Here is a 20,607-nt window from a genome sequence, read left to right on the forward strand (position 1 = left end):
GCAGAAAGCCTGACTGCTCGGGTTGGCGAATCCCAAGGTTGGCCACGTACAGAGACTGTGCCACCTTCCGCTGCCCGGCCGAGAGCCTGGCTGCCAGACCTAGGTGTTCATGACACTGGGGCCACGTGCGACTTCTGACAAACGTGTGGGTGGTGATCAGGGGAGGGTATGGCTTGTTCACTCAGGAGACTAGCTTTTTTTTTTATTACAGCGGGCTTATGATGGGGTAGCAGTGCTTGCTGAGACCCATATGGAAATTATCACTTCTTTGGTGCAATAATGCCTTCCAGTTGGGCCTGAAAAACAAAAACAAACTCCGTTAATTATTTGAAGTTTGCAGCCTAACAAATAGCTGAGAGGTGATAAAAGGCTCTGGGAAGAAGAATCCGACGCTGCCCCTCCAAGTGTTTTTCCCTTCATTCCCAATTCCATATTTTCTAGATTAGCTGATGTCTGGCTTGGCATACGGTCTTGCTACATTAGGAGAAACCGGAGCTGTCCTGGTTTCCATACAATAATGGCTCAGTGTAGAACATAAAGCATTGAAAAGGAAATTGAATAAAAGTTGTTGAAATAGTGGTTTCTCGTGGCTCAGATTTCAGGCCTGAAATGCTAAGTTAAACATTTGGCTCTCTGGTTTGGGATCCTGGGAGCTCTTGTGCTGGGACAAGAGGTTTGGGAAACAGCAATTTTTCAGCCACCGAGACAACTTGACACCCAATTAGAGAGAATTGCTACCAGTAAGTAGGGAGCTGTCCATCTTGTATGTAAAGCTCAAGGCCCTTGGGAGTTATATACTCTGCTCCTCCAGCAGCCGGTAACATAATTTACTATCATGGTGTGTGGACAGATCTTTAAGTAGGTCTATCCTGGGGACTGCAAACACTGCTTTATTTGCAGTGCAGCTTGGAGCCAATAAAAATAACTCACTTCTAAAGAGTCCTTCACCCAGGGGATGACAAGGTTGCTTGTAAATGTTAGAAAGATGCCAAGATATTCTGCTCTGCTCTGCTCTGCTCTGGCTGCGGGTACCGTAGGGGGAACTGAAGAACTCGGGCTGGTGATCAAGGAACGTGGCAGATAAGGCACGCAGCTTCAGAGGCTGCTAAGTCAACAGATTCGTGGCCGGCTGTGAAGTGTCTAGCTTTTCTTCGTGAAACTCAGCAACGAGAGAATCTGTCATCCTGCACTAGCAGTTAATACAAGCCCTCTTTATCTCAAATGCCTGTCCTTGGTGTAGCCCCAAGAGGCCTGCCAACCGCAAGACTGTAAGCTTTCCATGAGACTAGGGAGGGGAGGGAGATCCACCCAGGGGCCCCTGCGGCCAGGGCCGTGCGAGACGGCCACTCAACAACAGGTCCCCTATCTAGAACAGTGGTTCGCAAACTTAGGCAAGCACCAGAATCACCTGCAGACCTGGCTAGGTTGTTGGGCCCGAACCCCAAAGTTTCTCATTCAGTAGATCCAGAATGGGCCCAATAATTGGTATTTCTTCAAGTTGCCGGGTGATGCTGCCGCTGCTCTGGGGGCACAGCCTTTGAGAACCTTTAGATCCCACGGAGAGCCTGGAGTTTGGGAGGCCTGGCCCCCATCTCAGCCCAGCTGGATAAAAGTAAACCACCGGCAAAGGGGCTTGGAGGAAAAATACCTACAGTTGAGTTCCTCTGACCACACACCCGGGCAGGGTTTCTGACTTCAAATGGTTCTTCTTCCCTGCCGGCCCCAAATGCTGTGCCTCAGAGGGGGCTGCAGGCGGGACGGCACCCCCACGAAAGCCTGCTGAAGACGTCCCGCCCACTCCAGGAAGGCTCCAGAATGCCAGCCGTAACGGGAGAGAAGTTCCACTCTGCCATATCCACCTCTCCTGGACGCTGGGCAACTTTTCCAAGGGCAACAAAACCATCCACTTGGAGGGGCTGAGGAGCCAGGCTGAGGGGTCGTGGAAATTCAGAGCCCCCCTCCAGAGACAGAAGGGTGGAGAATCTGTGTAATGACCCCTCACCCTGCATCCCCCCGCACCCCCCCCCCAGCTTCCTTCAGTCCTTGGCAGTACATGTGGACAAGTATTCGGAGGCCCCTGCAGGAAACGGAGCCGTGGGGCCGGGGTGGGGGGTGGGGGGTGGGGGGAGTTTGGGGGAGGGGGCGGGCAGGAGCCCCTCCACCCGGGCCTGCACGGGGCTCACCTTCAGCTGCTGATTCGTCCGCTTGAGGAACTGAATCTCCTCATTGTGCTTCTTCTCCTCCACCTGTCTCCTCTCGCTCTCCCGCTTCTCGGTGGCCTCGCATTTGGCCTTCTGCTCGTTCACTTGCCTCTCCAGATCTTTCTTTTCCGTTTCCAATTCTGCAATCTGAGGACAGAACCTCCCGTCATCCTGGGACGTTGCCAAGAGGATGGGGCGGTGTGAGTGCCTGGGCCTCAGAGGGGACCTGGGACACAGCTGTCCAACCTGAGACGTGGCCCAGGTCTGTACTGCCACCCAGTGGGAGGTCAGTGACTGGCACGGCACAGCCAAGAGGAGCCAGCTCTGCCAGGACCAGGCTGAACCCTGGGGGGCGGGGGGGGGGGGTGCCCTCTGAGGGGATGGCACCCTCGGTCGTCAGAATGTCGTCTGGAACGACAAGCATGTGACCCTGAGGTTGACAGAAGAGTCACAGAGGGATGAAGCTCCAGGGTCAACCCCACTCACTTTCCTCTCCATGTCTGACTTCCCCTGTTCGGCCTGTAGCGCCTTCCTCATGCCAAAGGCCACGCTGCTCTCGTACAAGGTCTGGTAGGCGGCGATGGTCATGCGGATCTCGTCCCGGACTCGTAGCAACAGCAGTCCCCTCTCCGCACAGTTGATGGTCACCTCCCGGATCAGCTCATCTTCCAAAGCACACACACACCGAGGTCAGGAGGGCAGGCAGGAGGGAAGTGCACCACGTCTCCGGCTAACCACCCTCCCTCCTGGGGAGGGTGCTAGCGTGTGTCCTCCTCACCTGGAGACAGAGGCCCCAGGAGCCCTGCCATACAGCCACTGCTCTGAACTTGGCACTTGGGGGCCCGGGACAGAGGGAGACAGGCGCCCCCAGGTTTGTTTGCAGCCCTGAGGCCCCTCTCTTCCACCCTCAGGCAAAACCTCCAGGGTACTAGTCATAGAAATTGGACTTTTCAGTTTGAAGGTGATGACTGCTTTATTTTTATTTTTTTTAATGTTTATTTTGGGAGGGGGACAGAGAGAGGCAGAGAGGATCCCACACTGACCGTGCGGAGCCTGCCATGGGGCTTGATCCCACGACCTGTGAGATCATGACCTCATGGGTTGGACCTCAAGACTCGGGCACTCAAACGACTGAATCACCCAGGCGCCCCGTGACATCTGCTTTAAAGCAGCAGGGAAATCCTGTGTGCCCTCTAGCTGGACGGGCTTGGGGCTGGAAACAGTAGAATTTAGAGCCTGCCCACCCATCTCTTCCATAAATGCCGACCTGGAGAGCAGACCCTAATCATACTCACACTGAAGGGAGCCTGCCAGCCCCTGCAGCTGCCTCAGGGTTTGGAGGCAGTCTGAACGTCAGAGTCCACAGGGGCCAGTGAGTTTGGTTGGGGGACAGCCATTTGACACGATCACTTAAATCGCTCGTGACTGTCAGTTAACAGTAAGTTACCCTGAAATATTTCCCCGGCCCAAGGGCTGGAACATTGGTCGATGGATATGAATCTAGCACGTTAGTTGTTCCGATTTTAAAAAATCAGCACATGCTTATTATAAAAATCTTTGAAAAGAAAAAGACTTAGAACAGAAGTTCTCATCTTACCTCCGAACATTTGCCGAGAGGTTAGGAACCGGGTTGTCAGGTTGGCGGGCAAAGAGCGGGAAGGAGGCGCGTTTGGCAGTTCCTGGGTGTGGGGCAAGTAGGGGGACACAAGACGACTCCGGGATGGGGCGGGCTTGCAGCTCAGGGACGCTCAGGGCTGGGGACTGTGCTCGAAGGGAAGGGGAGGGGGCGGCAGATGTGCGTCGGATCCCCCCCACCCCGACCTCCACCGCGCACGCCTTGCCACTCACCGAAGCACTGCGAGTACAGCTCCCTGCGCACGGGGCAGATGCCCGTCTCCCTGGCCTGTCGCTGCTGCAGCTTCCGGTCCAGCTGCTCCTGCAGGTGCACTACATCCATCCTGGTGCTGGGAGCGCTGGACACCTGCTGGATCCATAGCTGCGTGTCTTCCACCCACTCCCTGTGGCACAGACACAGCGAGGCTGAGCAGGCCCATCGACCACGGGGTCTTCGGGACCCGAGCAGAGGCGGCCCTTTGAGCTCTCTGGCTGAGCGGGAGCGAGGGGGCAGCTCGGTCCCCAGCCCCCCGCAATCCTCTACCCCCCTCTCTTCCTTGAGGAGCGGATGGCTCCAGAGCCACACCCACTAAGCCACCTCCACGGGGCCCCTAGCTGTGGGCCAACTCTACCTTCCTACGTGTCCCCGTGAAAACATCACCTGTGTTCCAGATCTTAACCTAGCGGGTTGAGGACAGATTCATGGGCATTGTTGCTTGGTTGGAACAGAAGGCCCAGTGAGAATTCCCCCACTGACTTGTGGGGTGGGAGGCACAGGGCACCATGAACCTTGCCAGCCAGAATGGGGCAGATGTGTGCAGTGGGGAGGTGTGTGCCTGAAGGTGTGTGCCTATGTGGCCCCCACCCCCAGCCCCCACTATAGTAGACCATGTGTCAGAGGCATGGCCAGGTTCCAGAACCACGAGGAGGAAGCCTGAGGGTAGAATCACTGTGGGGGGAGGATTTCCATTTACTTATTTATTTAAAAAATGTTTTTAAATGTTTATTTTTGAGAGAGAGCGAGCACGCGAGCGCATGGGGGAGGGGCAGAGAGAGAGGGAGACACAGAATCCAAAGCAGGCTCCAGGCTCTGAGCTGGCAGCACAGAGCCCGACGTGGGGTTCGAACTCATGAACCGTGAGACCATGACCCGGGCCGAAGTCAGACACTTAACCGACTGAGCCACCCCGAGGATTTCCATTTTACTGATGGGAAAGAACCACCTGAAAAATCACCCCTCCCTTCTTTGACTTCCATCTCAGACGAGAGTGCAGTCTCTCTTTACATCACAGCCTTCGAAACCGTACTGTCAACCGATTCCATAAGAATCATCAACAAAGCATGTCAGATAGTGATCAATGCGGCTGCAGGAGGAAGAAGCAGGGTAGGGGGATGGTGAAGAAGGCAAAAGGTGCTCTTTTACAAGGATCCGCAAGGAAGGCCCCCTTGAGGAAATCACAATTGAGCAAGACCCGAGGAAAGAGACAAAGGGAATGAGGTGGACGTCAGGGGAAGAGTATCCTTAGCAGTAAGAACAGCAACCGTCAAGGCCCTGAGGGTGATGGAAGGTGTTTCAGAAGCAGTGAGCAGACACCCCTATGGCATTCGTACACTGAACAAGAAGAATAACAGGGGACGAGATCATGGATATGTGAGGGACGAGATCATGCCAGGGCTTCCGGGTCATTCTAAAGACTTTGGATTTTAGCCTGAGTCACATGGGAAACCAGTAAAGAGTTCCTGGTAGAAGACCGGCATGATCTGGCTTGTGATTTCGGGGCTGTTCGGAGGATACATCATAGGGGCAAAGAGCAGAAGCAAGGTTTTCAGACAGGAGGCCACTGTAGGTGACAAACAGTGATGAGGAACAAGATGGTGGAAGCAGCGGCGGTGGGAAGTGGTTGGATTGGGGATGTCCGTTTGAAGGCGGAACCAAAACAAGTTGATGAAGGATAGGACGTGTGATGTGAGAGACCAAAAGGAACGCAGGGTGGCCTGAGCTACTAGTAGAAAGGAGAAGACTGGGGACGAGTAGGTGGGGAGAGGGACGCCTTGTGATTTCGTTTGGACATGCTGAAGGGTGAGATGTCTATGAGGCACCTTCATGAAGATCATGAGAAAGCAGTAGAACATATGGGTCTGGAGTTTCGAGGAAAGGACAGGGCTGGGGATAACACATTTGGGAGCCATCAGCATATACATGGTATTTAAAGCCGCAGGCTTGGGTTAGAGCACTTGGGAAATGAGGATGGCAGAGAAGAGGTCCCCCCCATCCTCCCAGGATCCAGCCATCTGCAAGCTCTAGGAGTTCTGGGATGCTGGGAGGAAATCCTGGCCAGGAACAGAGACAGGGTGCCTCTTCCTAAGTTGCGGAGCACTGGAATGCAAAACCTGGGCTTTCTGTCAGCCACCGCTCCCACTTTTTTTGTTTTTTACCTTGGGGGCAGAATGGCATTCAAGATTTCTTCTGCCTGCTTCGTAGGATCTGGGACACAGGATGTTGAGGGAAGCTTGGTCTTTGGTGGCTGTGGGACCGGACCCGAGGGTCCAGGCTGCTGGGGGCTGACTTTCAGCGGCCGTGCCTGAGAAGAGGCAAGATAGGGCAGGAGGTCATTCAGGCACTGAAATCCACACATCCAAGCCCTTGGGGTTGCTCCAGGTCTACTCAACACCCCGCCCCTCTTCCCAGCTCACTTCCCCCATCTCTCCTCTGGTCAGAAGTTGTGTCTTAGCTGAAGGAAGCCATGAAGAGTCTTTGGTCCCACCCTGACCCAAGGCTTGTATCTCCTGGAACGACGTTTCTGGCAAGGGTGCTCAGCCCCTCTGCTTTCACGCCTCTAGTGATGGAGTAGTCACCACCAGATCCGTTCTTGGACCAGGCTACTTATGAAAAAGGGTGAGCCCCATCCATCTCTTTGACTTCCTTTCTCATCCTAAATCTGCCCTCTGGGGTCCCCCATCTGGGTTTCTTGTTCCGCTCTCCCATCCTCCTTCCCCCATCCCAATTCCCTTCTCTTCCAGTTGCTGCAAACCTTATCCCTCGGGAGTCCCCCTCCTCAACGCCGGGACCTTTCTGTATCCGAGCTTCCAGGCTCCCCCGCCCCCTGAGACGCCCCCTGAGACCCCTCCTTACTTTGGGGCTCCGCTTCTCCGTGTTTCGGCTCACCAACACCGGGGTGTCATACTTGAGCAGAGAGTCCGCAGGGGGGATCATGGCGGCGACGGGGGTAGTAGTCCAGCGGCAGCCCCTCAAATGTGCGCCTTGTTTGCCGTCTCCATGGAAACCTCCTCTCCCGGCCTCATGGCCTGGGCGGGGCCTCGGAGTGGGGCGGGGCCAGCAGCGCGCGAGTTTCCGAGCAGCCTTACGGAAGAATTCTCCTTGCGCTTAGTTTGTCAGGCCTCCTGTTCAGCGAGTCGCCTTGATACTCTTGGAAGCAGGCAAAACAGGAGTTCAAGTTCCTGCGCTTCATCTTGCTCGCAAGTTGAATGAGGTGGCAGGTCACCCTCTCAGCCCCCCAATTTTGTCATCTGCAAAATGGGAGTCATGTGACTCCTGAGTGAAGGGTTCAGGAGATTTCCAGAGGAAGCCATCTAGTGGGCCCAAGTTTTATTTATTTATTTAATTTTTTTTTAATGTTTATTTATTTCTGAGACAGAGAGAGAGCATGAGTGGGGAAGGGGCAGAGAGAGAAGGAGACACAGAATCAGAAGCAGGCTCCAGGCTCTGAGCTGTCAGCACAGAGCCCCACGCAGGGCTCGAACTCACAAACCGTGAGATCATGACCTGAGCCACCCAGGCGCCCCTAGTGGGGCCAAGTTTAAGAGACTCTTAAAAACAGAACAAACTGAGGATTAATGGGGGGGGTGGGTGATGGGTATTGAGGAGGGCATCTTTTGGGATGAGCTCTGGGTATTGTGTGGAAACCAATTTGACAATAAATTTCATATTAAAAAAACTAAAAAAATATAATAAAAAAATAAGTAAAAAAGTATTTCTTTTGCGGGGACGCCTGGATGGCTCAGTGAGTGGGGTGGAGCGTGTGACTTCTGATCGCGGGGTTGAGTTCGAGCCCCACCATTGGGTGTAGAGATTACTTGAAAAAAAATTTTTTTTAAGTATTTGTTTTTAACTAAATGGAGAAATGACAACATAACAGAAAGTTCAAGAACAGAGGGGTAAATACTAATGATTTGCCCACTGGCTGCCAGCTGCGACTGCATTTCCGTCTCTTTTTAAGTTCGTGTTTCCAAAGATAAACCTAATCACAGTTTGCGCACAATTTTTTATCCCGTTTCATTCGTTGAACAAGTCAGGGATTCCTGTCTGTCACAGTGTGTAAATAGCATTGCGAATGGCGACAGACCACCGATCGGCTGGCTAAACAGTTTCCTCCTGGTGGGCATTCAGATTGCCTCCGTGATTAGTAATTACTAATAATGCCGCCACAAACAGCTTCGAGAGTAGTTTTTCTCCAGAAGTTTGCTTTTGACACCTTAAAACTCCCGCCAACGGGACCGGGCCCGTACAGCCCCGCCCTCCGCCGAAGAATCGCGATCACGTGCTTAGCTCTCCGCCGCGAGGGTTTCTGGGAGAACACGGACCCGGAAGCGGAAGTCCAGCGGTCACCCGTCATTTCCTTTAGTGAGAGGAGCGCAACGGCTCTCTTTTTCCTTGGCTCCGCTGATATCTCAGCATGAAGGAGGTAAAGAGCGAGCGGGAGCGAGGGAGCCGACGGAGGCACCGCGACGGGGACATGGTGGCGGCGGCGGCGGCGGTGGTGGTGAAGGTGAAGCAGGAGCGCCTCAGCCCGGAAGCCGCGCCTCCCGCCCACCGCCGCCCAGATTCCTCTGGCGGTAGCGCGTCCCCGCCGGCCGGCGAGCCGGGCCGCCCTGGTCACCGAGGGAACCGAGCCCGAGGAGGTAGCCGGTAAGTGGGAAGGCGCCCGGGACGGACTTGGGTCGGGCTCATTGAAAAAGGACAGGGCTAGCTTGAGAAACACACCTTGAATGCTGAGCGCAGCAGCTTGGATTTAATCCTAAGGTGGTGGAAGTGACCCGGTCGTGCTTGTGCTAAAGAATGTTTACTCCGGTACGTGTCACTTGCGTTAAGCGCCTGATGCCTAATGGGCAGGATCCCCACCCCGTCCTTCATCCCTGTGCCCAGCACGTGTCCGAGTACGGCCCAGCAGATAGCATTGATCAAGTTGAAATAAAAGATTTGCCCCATCTGTCTACAAATGGAGTGCTGTCGTTGGCTTTCCACTGATCTGCCTCCAGATGTTTCCCGTCGAGAGCCTAAGCGACCTACCTGGTAGAGGTTTAGAAGAAAAATGGTCTCTTGATAGACCCGTTGATTTATTCCTTCAACATAGTTTTTACTGCCTGTTAAAGACTGCCCTGGGTACTGGGGCCTCAAAGGTGAAGGAGATGGGCCGTGTCTGCCCTGGCGAAATTGATGTGCTCTCGCCTTGAGACAAAGTAACAGAAAATAGTGTCAGTTAGTAACCAGTGTTAGGAAGAGGTTAAAACAGGAATGGGATAGAGCTTGAAGGCAAGTGAGAGAAGGCCTCTCTGAAAAGGTGCCATTTGAGTTGAGACCCAAATAAGAATAATCTAGTCTTGTAAAGATCCAGGCTGAGGAGACCCTACGTGCCAAGAACCTGAAGCAGAATGAACGTGATTGTTCTAGAAATAGAAAAAAGAGCACAAACCGTCTGGTGATCGAGGAGAGTGTGGTAGGAGTGAGGTGGGAGAGGGAGGAGATAGAGCCAGGGACTTGCTGACGGGTGGAGGTGATTGTGGGGGGTGGGGGGGGGTAGGGAGCCGCTGGTGGTGACAGTAAAGAGAGTCAAGGGTGTCTTCTGGGTGTTTGGCTTGAGGAGCAGGGTGCATGGTGGTGCCAGTTACTGAGATGGCAGAGACCGAGGGAGGAAAGGGTGTCGAGGGGTTGGGACGCAAGGATTATGCTCTGTGAGGACGTTCAGCAGGCAGCTGTGTATGTGGGTCTGGAACGCCAGGAAGACGTCAAGGCATGGAGAGTGGAGCCCCTGCCTCCTTTAGTGTGAAAAGCAGAGGCGTTCACAAATGTGCTGTTTGTGTTAGTAGGTAAGCTTGATACTTGAAGTGAATTTATATGGGGGAAGGGAAATTGAGATAAAACCCTGTGTGTGCCATGCTCTGAAAAGGTCCCCAGCCAAAAAGAAAAACAAGTCCTCAGGGAGAAGAAGCAAGTCTCCACGAAGTAAGAGAAGCCGAAGCCCTCACCACTCGACAGTCAAAGTGAAGCAGGTAAGTGCGCTGAGATGTTTTGCTACTAGGTGCAAATCTAGAGCCTCTTCCCATCATAACTACAGAGTGCTTTGTATGTGTTTTACCTGTACCTGTGATGGGCTTTTCTAGAAACTGGGTTTTTGTGCTTGTTTTCTGCTGGTTTATTAAGCTAAACTTTTTTGTTTTAAGATCCTTGTTGATTCACATTCAGTTGTAAAAAAGGAAACGCAGAGGTGCTCTCTTTACCTTGTTACTCCCGCTGGCACCGTCTTACGGAATTCTGGTACAGTATCACAAGGAGAATGTTGACGTCGCTGTGGTCCAGACGCGAAACATGCGAAACATTTCCGTCACCACAACGACCCATCCTGTTGTCCTTTTATAGTCCCGCCCACATCCCTCCCACCCTTAGCCCTCAAGTCCTGGCAACTTCTCATCTGTTCTCCAGTGTTGTCACTTCAAGAGCGTTATGTAAATGGAGTCATACGCATCACCTTTAGGGATTGGCTCTTTTCACTCAGCACCGTTCTTCTTCTTCTTCGGAGATCCGTTCAGGTTGTTGTATCTGTCGGTAGTTCGTTCCTCTTTATTGCTGAGTGACACTCAGTGGTGTGGGTTTAACCATTTGCCCACTAAAGAACATCGAGGTTGTTTGCAGTTTGGGGCTATTACATAGAAGGTTGTGATGGCACATTTGTGTACGGGTTTTTGTGTGGACATGTCTTCATTTCTCTGGGATCAATGCCCACGAGTGCAGTTGTTAGATTGTAAGGTCGTTGCCAGACCGTGTTCCAGAGTGTCTGGCTGCATTAGTTTGCTGGGGCTCCCATAACAAAACACCGCAGACTGGATGCTTGAAGCAACAGAAGTGAATTTTCTCATAGCTCTGGAGGCTAAAAGTCCAAGTTCAAGATGTCAACAGGTTTGCTTTCTCCGGAGGCCTCTTTCCGTGGCTTGCAAATGGCTGCCTTCTTGGCTGTGTCCTCACATGGGCTTTCCGCTGTGGGCTCATCCCTGGTGTCTTCTCTTCGTGTAAGCATAGCAGTCATATTGGATTAGGGCTTTGCTGGCATTTTAACTTAACCATGTCTTTAAAGACCTTATCTCAAAACAAGAAAAAGAAAGAGAGAGAGAGAGAAAGAGAGAAAAGAAAGAAAGAAAGAAAGAAAGAGAAAGAAAAAGAAAGAAGAGAAACAAAGAAAGAAAACAAGAAATTCCACAAAAATGGTTACATTCAGAGGATGGGGTTGGGACTCGACATGATGCATCTTGGGGGTACACGATTCAGTCCATGACCGTGGCAGTGCTGCTTCACGTCCCACCGGTACTGTGCGTGACCCACTTTCTCTGCATCCTCCCTGCTGCATTCTCAGCACGTGGTGTTGATGGTGTTTTTGTTTCAGCCATTCCAGCAGCCGTATAACGATATCTCATTGCGATTTTATTTTTTTTTTTTTTAAATTTTTTTTCAACATTTATTTATTTTTGGGACAGAGAGAGACAGAGCATGAACGGGGGAGGGGCAGAGAGAGAGGGAGACACAGAATCGGAAACAGGCTCCAGGCTCTGAGCCATCAGCCCAGAGCCCGACGCGGGGCTCGAACTCACGGACCGCGAGATCGTGACCTGGCTGAAGTCGGACGCTTAACCGACTGCGCCACCCAGGCGCCCTATCTCATTGCGATTTTAATTTGCATTTCCTTGATGGCTAACGATGCTGAACATCGTTTCATGTGTTCATTTGTCATCTGTATATCCTGTCTGGTGAAATGTCCCTTCGTGGCTTTTGCCTGTTTTTTAGTTGGTATATTTGCTTCCTTACTGGTGAGTTTGTAGACTTCTTTGTATATTCTAGATACTAGGCCTTTTTGGGTATGTGATTGGCAAATACTTCCCTTCAGTCTTGTATCTTGTCTTTTTCTTCACACAGCAGGGTTTTTCTCAGAGCAAAAATGTTAAATTGTCATGAAGTTCAGCTTGTCAGCTTTTACTTTTTATGTTTTATGGATCGTGCTTTTGGCGTCATGTCTAAGAACTTTATGCCTTGCTCTGGATCCTGAAGACGTGTTTTTTTCCCTACAAGTTTTACATTTAAGTTCATGATTTGAGTTTGTTTTGATATAAGGTGCAAGGCCTGGGTTGAGGTTCATTTTTTGTCTTGCCTTCCTTGAATTGCTTTTGTTCCTTAATCAGTTGGGGGTATGTGCATGGATTTATTTCTGATTCTGTGTTCTGTTCCACTGATCTCTCTCATTCTGCCAATACCACACAGTCTTGATTATTGTCACTATATAGTAAGTTTTGAAATTGGGTAGATGGATTCCTCTTTGTTTCTTCTTCTTAAAAATGGCTTAGCTTTACTAGTTCCTTTGTCTTTCCGTATAAATTTTAGAACAATCTTGTCTGTGTCTAAAAAAAAAAATCTTGCTAGGATTTGGATAGAAATCACATGAAGCTGTATTTTGGGAAGAATTGGCTTTTTACTAGATTGACTCTTCCAATCCATGAACACTGTACGTGTCATTTGTTTGGATTTTTTTTTTAAATTCTTTTAAAGTATGTATGTATGTATTTATTTTGAGAGAGAGCGCATGCATGCATGTGCACATTGCACGAGCGGGGGTAGGGGAGAGAGGGTAGAGGAGAGAATCCCAAGCAGGCCCCACACTCAGCACGGAGCCCGACTCAGGGCTCAATCTCACAAACTGTGAGATCGTGACCTGGGCCGAAACCAAGAGTCATGTGCTCAACGGACTGAGCCACCCAGGTGCCCCTATTTAGATCTTTGATTTATTTCTTCCACGTTTATAATTTTCAGCATTCAAGTTCTACGTAAATTTTGTTAGATTACACAAAGTTTTTTCTTTGGTGGAGTGATGGTGAGTGATACTGTAAACTGCAGTCCACATGTTCTGTTCGTTGCTAATATATAGAAATATAATGAGTTTTTGGGGTGCCTGTTTGGGATTCTCTCTCTCTGCCCCGCCCCCTGCTCACATTGTGCTCTAGTGTTCTCTCTCTTTCTCAAAATAAATAAACTTGAAAAACATGTATGTATAATTGATTTTTGTGTTTTTGTTATATCCTGTGACCTCATTGAACTCAACTTCTTTATTCCAGGAGGACTTTTTTGTAGATTCTTGGGTTTTTTTTTTTTTTATACAGGCCATCATATCTTCATATAGAGGCAGTTTTATTTGTTCCTTTACAATCTGTATGTGTTTTATTTCCTTGTCTTGCCTTATCGCATTAGCTAGGACTTCCAGCACTATGTCGAATGAGAGTAGTGAGAGCATACACCCTTGCTTTGCCCTCAATCTTGAGAGACAAGCATTCAGTCTTTTTAAAAAAATTCTGTTAACAGCATGCTAATAGGCATTAAGAAAATGTATTTTCGTGTTGGGGCGCCTGGGTGGCTCAGTCGGTTAAGCGGCCGACTTCGGCTCAGGTCATGATCTTGCGGTCCGTGAGTTCGAGCCCCGCGTCAGGCTCTGGGCTGACAGCTCAGAGCCTGGAGCCTGTTTCAGATTCTGTGCCTCCCTCTCTCTGACCCTCCCCTGTTCATGCTCTGTCTCTCCCTGTCTCAAAAATAAATAAAACGTTAAAAAAAAATTTTTTAAAAAATGTATTTTCGTGTTAATTTGACAGGCTATGGGTCAGCTTTCTGCTACCTTAAAGATATAAAGCCAGGCAGCCTTGATGGTCTGCATATAAATTGATCAGGCCCTGCCCTAGCTGTCTCAGGATACAGCCACGAGAACCACACCACCCATACTAGGCCTGTCAAACCACTTGTACTTTTTCAGGTTTTTGTTTTTTTCAGTGCACAACTGGCAGCCCTTTACCTGTGGTTTCTAAATGAACATTTTACAATCCTGAGACTTTCATTTATTTTTTATTGTTTTAATGTTTTTTATTTATTTTTGAGAGAAAGAACGTGAGGGGGGAAGGGGTGGAGAGAGAGAGGGAGACAGAATCCGAAGCAGGCTCCAGGCTCTGAGCTGTCAGCACAGATCCTGACGTGGGGCTTGAACCCATGAACCGTGTGATCATGACCTGAGCTGAAGTAGGACACTCAACCGACTGAGCCACCCAGGTTCCCCAAATCCTGAGACTTTTAGAATGGAACTTGGCTGGGGCACCTGGGTGGCTCAGCCAGTTAAGCGTCCGACTTTGGCTCCTGTCACGATCTCACAGCTCATGAGTTTGGGCCCGTGTAGGGCTCTGTGCTGACAGCTCAGAGCTGGAGTCTGCTTCTGATTCTGTGTCTCCATCTCTCTCTGCCCCTCCCCTGCTCATTCTCTCTCTCTCTCTCTCCCTCTCAAAAATACATAAAAACATTTAGAATGGAACTTTTCTGTGCTTATTGTTTTTGAAGTATCTTTATTTGCTTATCTGTGCTAACTTCCCTCCTGACCTTAAATTATCTCTTTAAAAGCTAATTTCTGTGTATTAATCAGCTGGAAACTTGGAAGTGACTTCCAAGCAAAAGGGCTTGACAGTTGAAACTAAGTGACTTTCACATGGGTTAATCCTAAGGAGGAATGCACACAGCCTGTGACTTAGGCATGACTTGTGCTTGCAGGTATTCTTTTCTCCACCACTGAACGACCATTTAATAAATAAATTTATCGATTGCATGCTCATTGTAAGAACGCCCAAGTATGTAAAATGAAAGGTGAGAGTATGGCATACGTAATGTGTGGTTACTTCTCCTGTTATCCCCAATTGCAGCCCCCAACAGAAAAATCACCTGGGTCCCCAGAGGCAACCATTTTATTTCTTACTTATTTTATTTTCATTTTTTAACTTTTTAAATGTTTATTTAGTTTTGAGAGAGAGAGAGACAGACAGACAGACAGACAGAGCGTGAGCTGGGGAGGGGCAGAGAGTTGGAGGGGGGGTGGGGAGACACAGAATTGGAAGCAGATTCAAGGCTGTGAGCTGTTAGCACAGAGCCCGACATGGGGCTCAAACTCCCGAACTGTGAGATCATGACCTGAGCCAAAGTTGGATGCTTAACTGACTGAGCTACCCAGGTGCCCCAGAGGCAACCGTTTTAATAGTTTGATATTTATTCTTCAAGACTCCATTACTTTTTTCTTTTATGTTTTAGTATGTGTCTTAACATGCAGTTGTTTGGGGGAGGGGCATAGAGGATCAGAAGTGGGCTCTGTACAGACAGAACCCGACATGGGGGCTTGAACTCATGAACCACGAGATCATGACTTAAGCTGAAGTCAGACACTCAGCTGACTGAGCCACCCAGGTGCTCCCATAGAGTTTTTTTTTTTTTTTGTTTTCATGTTTATTTTTGAGAGAGAGAGAGTGTGTGTGTGTGTGTGTGTGTGTGTGTGTGTGTGTGTGTGTGTGTTTGAGTGGGAGAGGGGCAGAGAAAGAGGGAGACACAGAACCCGAAGCAGGCTCCAAGCTCTGAGCTCTCAGCGTAGAGCCCAGTGCAGGGCTCAAACCCATGGACTGCAAGTTCATGACCTGACCCCAAGTGGGACGAAGTTGGATCATGAACTGACTGAGCCACCCAGGCACCCCGCAGAATTTTTAATTAAAAAATGGAACCATATTATATATACTATACTGCTTATCAATAATTGAAATTTTAGTTATTTTGTATTATCTGGTTATGTAATTTGTCATATTTTTTTCTTTAGTTTTTGCTAATTTTGCTTGGTCCACACGTATTTGAAACGAAGACTGAGAGTTAGTCATTGGAATAGTGCGTGTATACAGCCTTATGGGAATTAGAATTCACAGGAGGTGGGGGTGATGACCCAGAGTCTGTGGCTTGTTGTGACTCATTTAATCAGGGATAAAGGACATAATGAGATTAGTCCTGGCAAATGTACTCAAGGTAAGTGGTGGTGGCAAGCTTGTGAATATCTTAAGGTAGGAGGGATAGGCATTGGAAACCCCCTCTTGATGCTTGTCTTGGAGGCTAAAAAGTCTGAAAAACCAGAGTCCTGCTCGGAGTAAGCAGGCCCCCTCTTGAGAGTGGGCGGCCAGGAGAAGGCCTTGGGAGCCTGGGAGGCAGTGAGAACTCAGTGCTCAGGTGTACCTTTTTACCCTTTCCGGGTGGGGTAGCCTTGCTTATAGTGTGCGGGGCTCTGTCTTGAACTCTGATTCTTTGGTTATTAGTAAGGATAAGCTTGTTATATTCACGTGTTCATTAGATACTTATTTGTTATGAAAATACGTGTTAATATCTTTTGCCTATTTTTTTCTGTTGAATTATTTGTGTTACTGATTTATTTTTTTAATGATATATTAATAGATGTTATATGTTTCAAACAGTTTATATCAGGCTGATTTTCAATACTGAGTCTTTTTCAAGAAACCGTGGTATGTTTCTTCATTTTTTCAGGTTTTTAAAAACCATCTATCAGTAAATTTTTATAGGTTTCTTTTTACATGCCTTGCATATTTCTTAAATGTATTCCTGAGTATTGAATATTTTTTATTATTGTTGAAATGAGATCTTTTAAAATTATAATTACTTTTTTCTCATTTTTGACACAAGAGGAAACTGGCTTTCTTTCTTCACATGTTTATCTTGTACGTGACTACTTAACTGTCTCTGTTAGTTGTGTTTTCTGTATGTGCTTCCTTACAAGTTTGCCAATAGCTCCATTTATTTCTAGGGCTCTGAACTTGGGCTTGCAGTGTTAGAGCTGTAGTTGGTGACAGCATGGAAATAGTCTGTGTAGCCTTGCAAGGGAACATAACCACCGCTGCCCACCTTATTTCTGTGGGACATTTTGCTCTGAGTGCCAAAGTCCAAATCACAAATGGCTTTTTGAATGCAGCTTGTTCACAGGTTGTGGGCTGCCTTTAATTTACTGGATCTTTTTGAATTTCAGGAACGCGAGGATCATCCCCGGAGAGGACGGGAAGATCGGCAGCACAGGGAACCATCAGGCCAGGAACACAGGCGAGCTAGGAATAGCGACCGTGACAGACACAGGGGCCATTCCCACCAGAGGAGAAGCTCTAATGAGAGGCCTGGGAGTGGGCAGGCTCAGGGACGGGACCGAGACATTCAGAATCTCCAGGCTCAGGACGCAGAGCGGGAGTTTTACAATGCCCGACGACGGGAGAATCGCCAGAAGAACGAAGTTAGTGCCGGCGGTAATGAGCCTCAGGAGTTGGCTCCCCGACCTGGTGGCAACAGTAAGGACAAAGAGGCGCCCGCTAAAGAAAAGCCAAGCTTTGAACTTTCTGGGGCACTTCTTGAGGATACCAACACTTTCCGGGGTGTCGTCATTAAATACAGTGAGCCCCCAGAAGCACGGATCCCCAAAAAACGGTGGCGCCTCTACCCCTTTAAAAATGATGAGGTGCTTCCCGTCATGTACATCCATCGGCAGAGCGCCTACCTCCTGGGCCGGCACCGCCGCATAGCGGACATCCCAATTGATCATCCCTCCTGCTCAAAGCAGCATGCGGTCTTTCAGTATCGGTGAGTGTTTGTAGGAAGAACCAGGAGTGTGGGTAGACGCCGACAGTGTGAGGATTACTAACATTTGTGTACACGTGCTTGCGGCAGAATGCCACACGCCTCGGATCTAATCTTTGTCTTAGATTATGAGAACGTGTGTGGCATCTGTGTTAGCCGCGTCTGTATTTGGCAGTTTGTGGAGTGCGTCTGTTACCGTTTGGTGCTCGTGACAATCCTGTGAGGAGGACAGGTCACACATCAATATCCCCATTTGACAGGTGTGAAGACTGAAGGTCAGCTTCAGAGTTAGCGCCCTTGATGCTGGAGTCAAAATGCACTGCTTTATTCCCGTTGGGACAGGAGATAAGATAGGTTGAAACATGGGTGAAAGAAGCATCGTGTTGATTATAAACAGCACAAAAGTGTTTCTTCTTTTTCTTGTTCTTTTTTAATTTTTTAACATTTATTTATTTTTGAGAGAGAGAGAAAACGAGCAGGGGAGGGGCAGAGAGGGAGACACAGAAACCGAAGCAGGCTCCAGGCTCTGAGCTATTGGCACAGAGCCTGACACAGGGCTCGAACCCATGGACCATGAGATCATGACCGGAGTCAAAGTCGGATGCCCAACCGACTGAGCCACCCAGGCGCCCCTAAAAGTGTTTTTTCTTAATCACAACAAGAGGTCTTGGATTCTGATGTTAAACTTTTGATCTGCCATGAATTTCCCGGTCCACTCCCTCAGCAACCAGTTCCCACCTTTTCTACTAAGTATATTTATTAACTTGCTCGTAATTTCAAAATCCAGGGCCATACCATCCCCTTGATTTCCTGGAGTTGACTCGAACTGTGTTCAAGCCAGGTAATTGACATCCTGTGTGTAGGCTGTGTTAGGAAAATAACGGGAGGGCCTCGAGACGGGATTTTGCTCACAGGTTTCTCTCTTTTATCTCTGCTAGGCTTGTGGAATATACCCGTGCTGATGGTACAGTTGGCCGAAGGGTGAGGCCCTACATCATTGACCTTGGCTCAGGCAATGGAACATTCTTGAATAACAAGCGCATTGAGCCACAGAGATACTATGAACTAAAGGAAAAGGACGTACTTAAATTTGGGTTCAGCAGCAGAGAGTATGTCCTGCTTCACGAGTCCTCTGACACCTCCGAAGTAGACAGGAAAGAAGATGAGGATGACGAGGAGGAGGAGGAAGTATCTGACAGCTAGCAAACTAAGAACCAACCCAAACTCTGGAGAGACCTCTTCTTTCTTTGAAGGTTTTGGGATTGACTCAGAGAGTACAAGGGTGCTCTCTGTAATGCCTCTTATTGCCTTAAGTCTTTCCTCTGTTGCTGACCAGCGTATGTTCTAGTATAAGAAAACTGACCTATGTTTGGTTGAACTTTTTCCTGTGGCACATCAGCCACTCGCCTATGGGCATTTGTTTTCAGAACAGTCTCACCAACACATCGTGTTTCAGTAGAAGCATTGTGGCTTTAGTTGGTGCTTCCAGAACTGCTGCCTAGGAGACTATAAACCCTTGGATAAAGGGGAACTGTGGCTTGTTCTCTTTGTACAGTTACTTTATTTATATAGCTGTTAAGCTTCGTGGACTGGGTTTGTTTTTGTTTTGGGGGCAACCCCCTGAACAGAGAATCTTACTAAGCTTTGGTTGTCACCAAAACAGCCTCCAGTATATACCAAAGCTTTGACCTGGTTGAGCTCTTGAGTCACAGAAGTTGATTTTTGCACTTCATTTTGGGGGGGAGGGGTGGGAATGTACCACATGACCTCATTATTGATTATTGGACTTGAACAGATGCTTTATGGAACCTGCTTCAGCATGGACTGTATAGGAAGGTCCTGACGGCTTCTGCCAGTGGGTGCGGATGTAATGTCACAAGAAGCTGAACTGGAGCATAGATCTGTTTCTTGTGAAGAGTTCTGATTTCTCCATAGAGCATGTACAGAACAATTTTGATCATCTGTTCAACTTTGCATTTTCATTCAAATGTTATCTCCTTCCTTCTTTGCAAAACAGTGTCAGTTTCGTAGCAGGGTCCTTGCTTTATTCTAACAACATATGTATATGTCTAAAGGAGGTTGTGTAGTTTACACATTTCATCTTTTCAAAAACTGTTCAGAGAGGTTGTATTTATCTTCCCAAGGCCAGAAAGCAAGGGAATTGCCCTGTTTCCTAATTTTCCACCAGAGGAATATGTGTAAGTAGCAGAGTCCTAACTACTTGCATATATCGTGTGTTTGTGCGTATGTGTGTATATATAACATTGCGTGTGAAAGAGCTGCATATTGATTTTCATATGGGAATGTTTTGTGACGTAAATGTAATACTACATTATAGGCAAAGGCCTCCCTGCATTTGAAGAGCAGGTTTTCATTTATATGTATTTTTGGGATAAAAAAATAATAATAATAAAATTTGTAAATACAGCCCCATTTCAACGTTTATTTATTTTTGGGACAGAGAGAGACAGAGCATGAACGGGGGAGGAGCAGAGAGAGAGAGACACAGAATCGGAAATAGGCTCCAGGCTCTGAGCCATCAGCCCAGAGCCCGACGCGGGGCTCGAACTCACGGACCGCGAGATCGTGACCTGGCTGAAGTCGGACGCTTAACCGACTGCGCCACCCAGGCGCCCCACAGCCCCATTTCAAAAGGTTATCCTTTCCTAGCAGAGAGGGCCTTGTGTTTATAGGGCCATTGGCAGCTACAGGAATCTTAGTATTTGTGAGGTAAAAATAGCTAGTTGCAGGGGCTGACTTGGGAGGGGCAGGGGTGACACCAGGAAGAATGAACTTGGGACCAGCAGCAGCTCTGCAAGCCAGACCCTCACATGTCAGCGAGTGAGTGCTAGTCCTGTTGAAGCAGCAGTGTTTTCTGAATTGGCAGTGAAGGGGTTTTCCTTTCCAGAACAGTCCGTTGGGGCAGGTTATACATAGCAGGCCTTGCCCCAGTTGACCCCTGTCCCTGCTCTGTTGCCCTCAGGTGGTCACCTGGTGGGAGAAAGGAGCGGCAATGCAACTTGGTGCTGCCGTCTGCCTTCCTCTTTGAAA

At 48.9% G+C, this 20,607-nt stretch overlaps 2 protein-coding genes across 2 annotated transcripts; one reads left to right on the plus strand and one right to left on the minus strand.

Moving 5' to 3' along the window:
- Nucleotides 1-260: 260 nt before the first annotated feature.
- On the minus strand, nucleotides 261-7,029 carry DNALI1 (dynein axonemal light intermediate chain 1). Its single transcript, XM_047083705.1, has 6 exons — nucleotides 6,949-7,029; nucleotides 6,252-6,397; nucleotides 4,050-4,219; nucleotides 2,688-2,866; nucleotides 2,184-2,348; nucleotides 261-296 (listed from the first exon to the last, which is right to left on the minus strand). The coding sequence occupies exons 1-6, from the start codon at nucleotides 7,027-7,029 to the stop codon at nucleotides 261-263; spliced, it is 777 nt and encodes a 258-aa protein (XP_046939661.1).
- A 1,434-nt stretch (nucleotides 7,030-8,463) lies between these two features.
- SNIP1 (Smad nuclear interacting protein 1) lies at nucleotides 8,464-19,983 on the plus strand. The gene is made up of 4 exons (XM_047084465.1): nucleotides 8,464-8,742; nucleotides 10,001-10,103; nucleotides 16,961-17,559; nucleotides 18,495-19,983. Exons 1-4 carry the CDS (start codon nucleotides 8,510-8,512, stop codon nucleotides 18,757-18,759), a joined length of 1,200 nt encoding a protein of 399 aa, XP_046940421.1. The 5' UTR covers nucleotides 8,464-8,509; the 3' UTR covers nucleotides 18,760-19,983.
- The last annotated feature ends 624 nt before the right edge of the window (nucleotides 19,984-20,607 follow it).

The sequence above is a fragment of the Lynx rufus genome, unplaced genomic scaffold, assembly GCF_022079265.1.
Source record: "Lynx rufus isolate CCGP_SWC_20201006 ecotype Redwood Valley unplaced genomic scaffold, mLynRuf1.p SCAF_2, whole genome shotgun sequence".
NCBI classification, from domain to species: domain Eukaryota; kingdom Metazoa; phylum Chordata; class Mammalia; order Carnivora; family Felidae; genus Lynx; species Lynx rufus.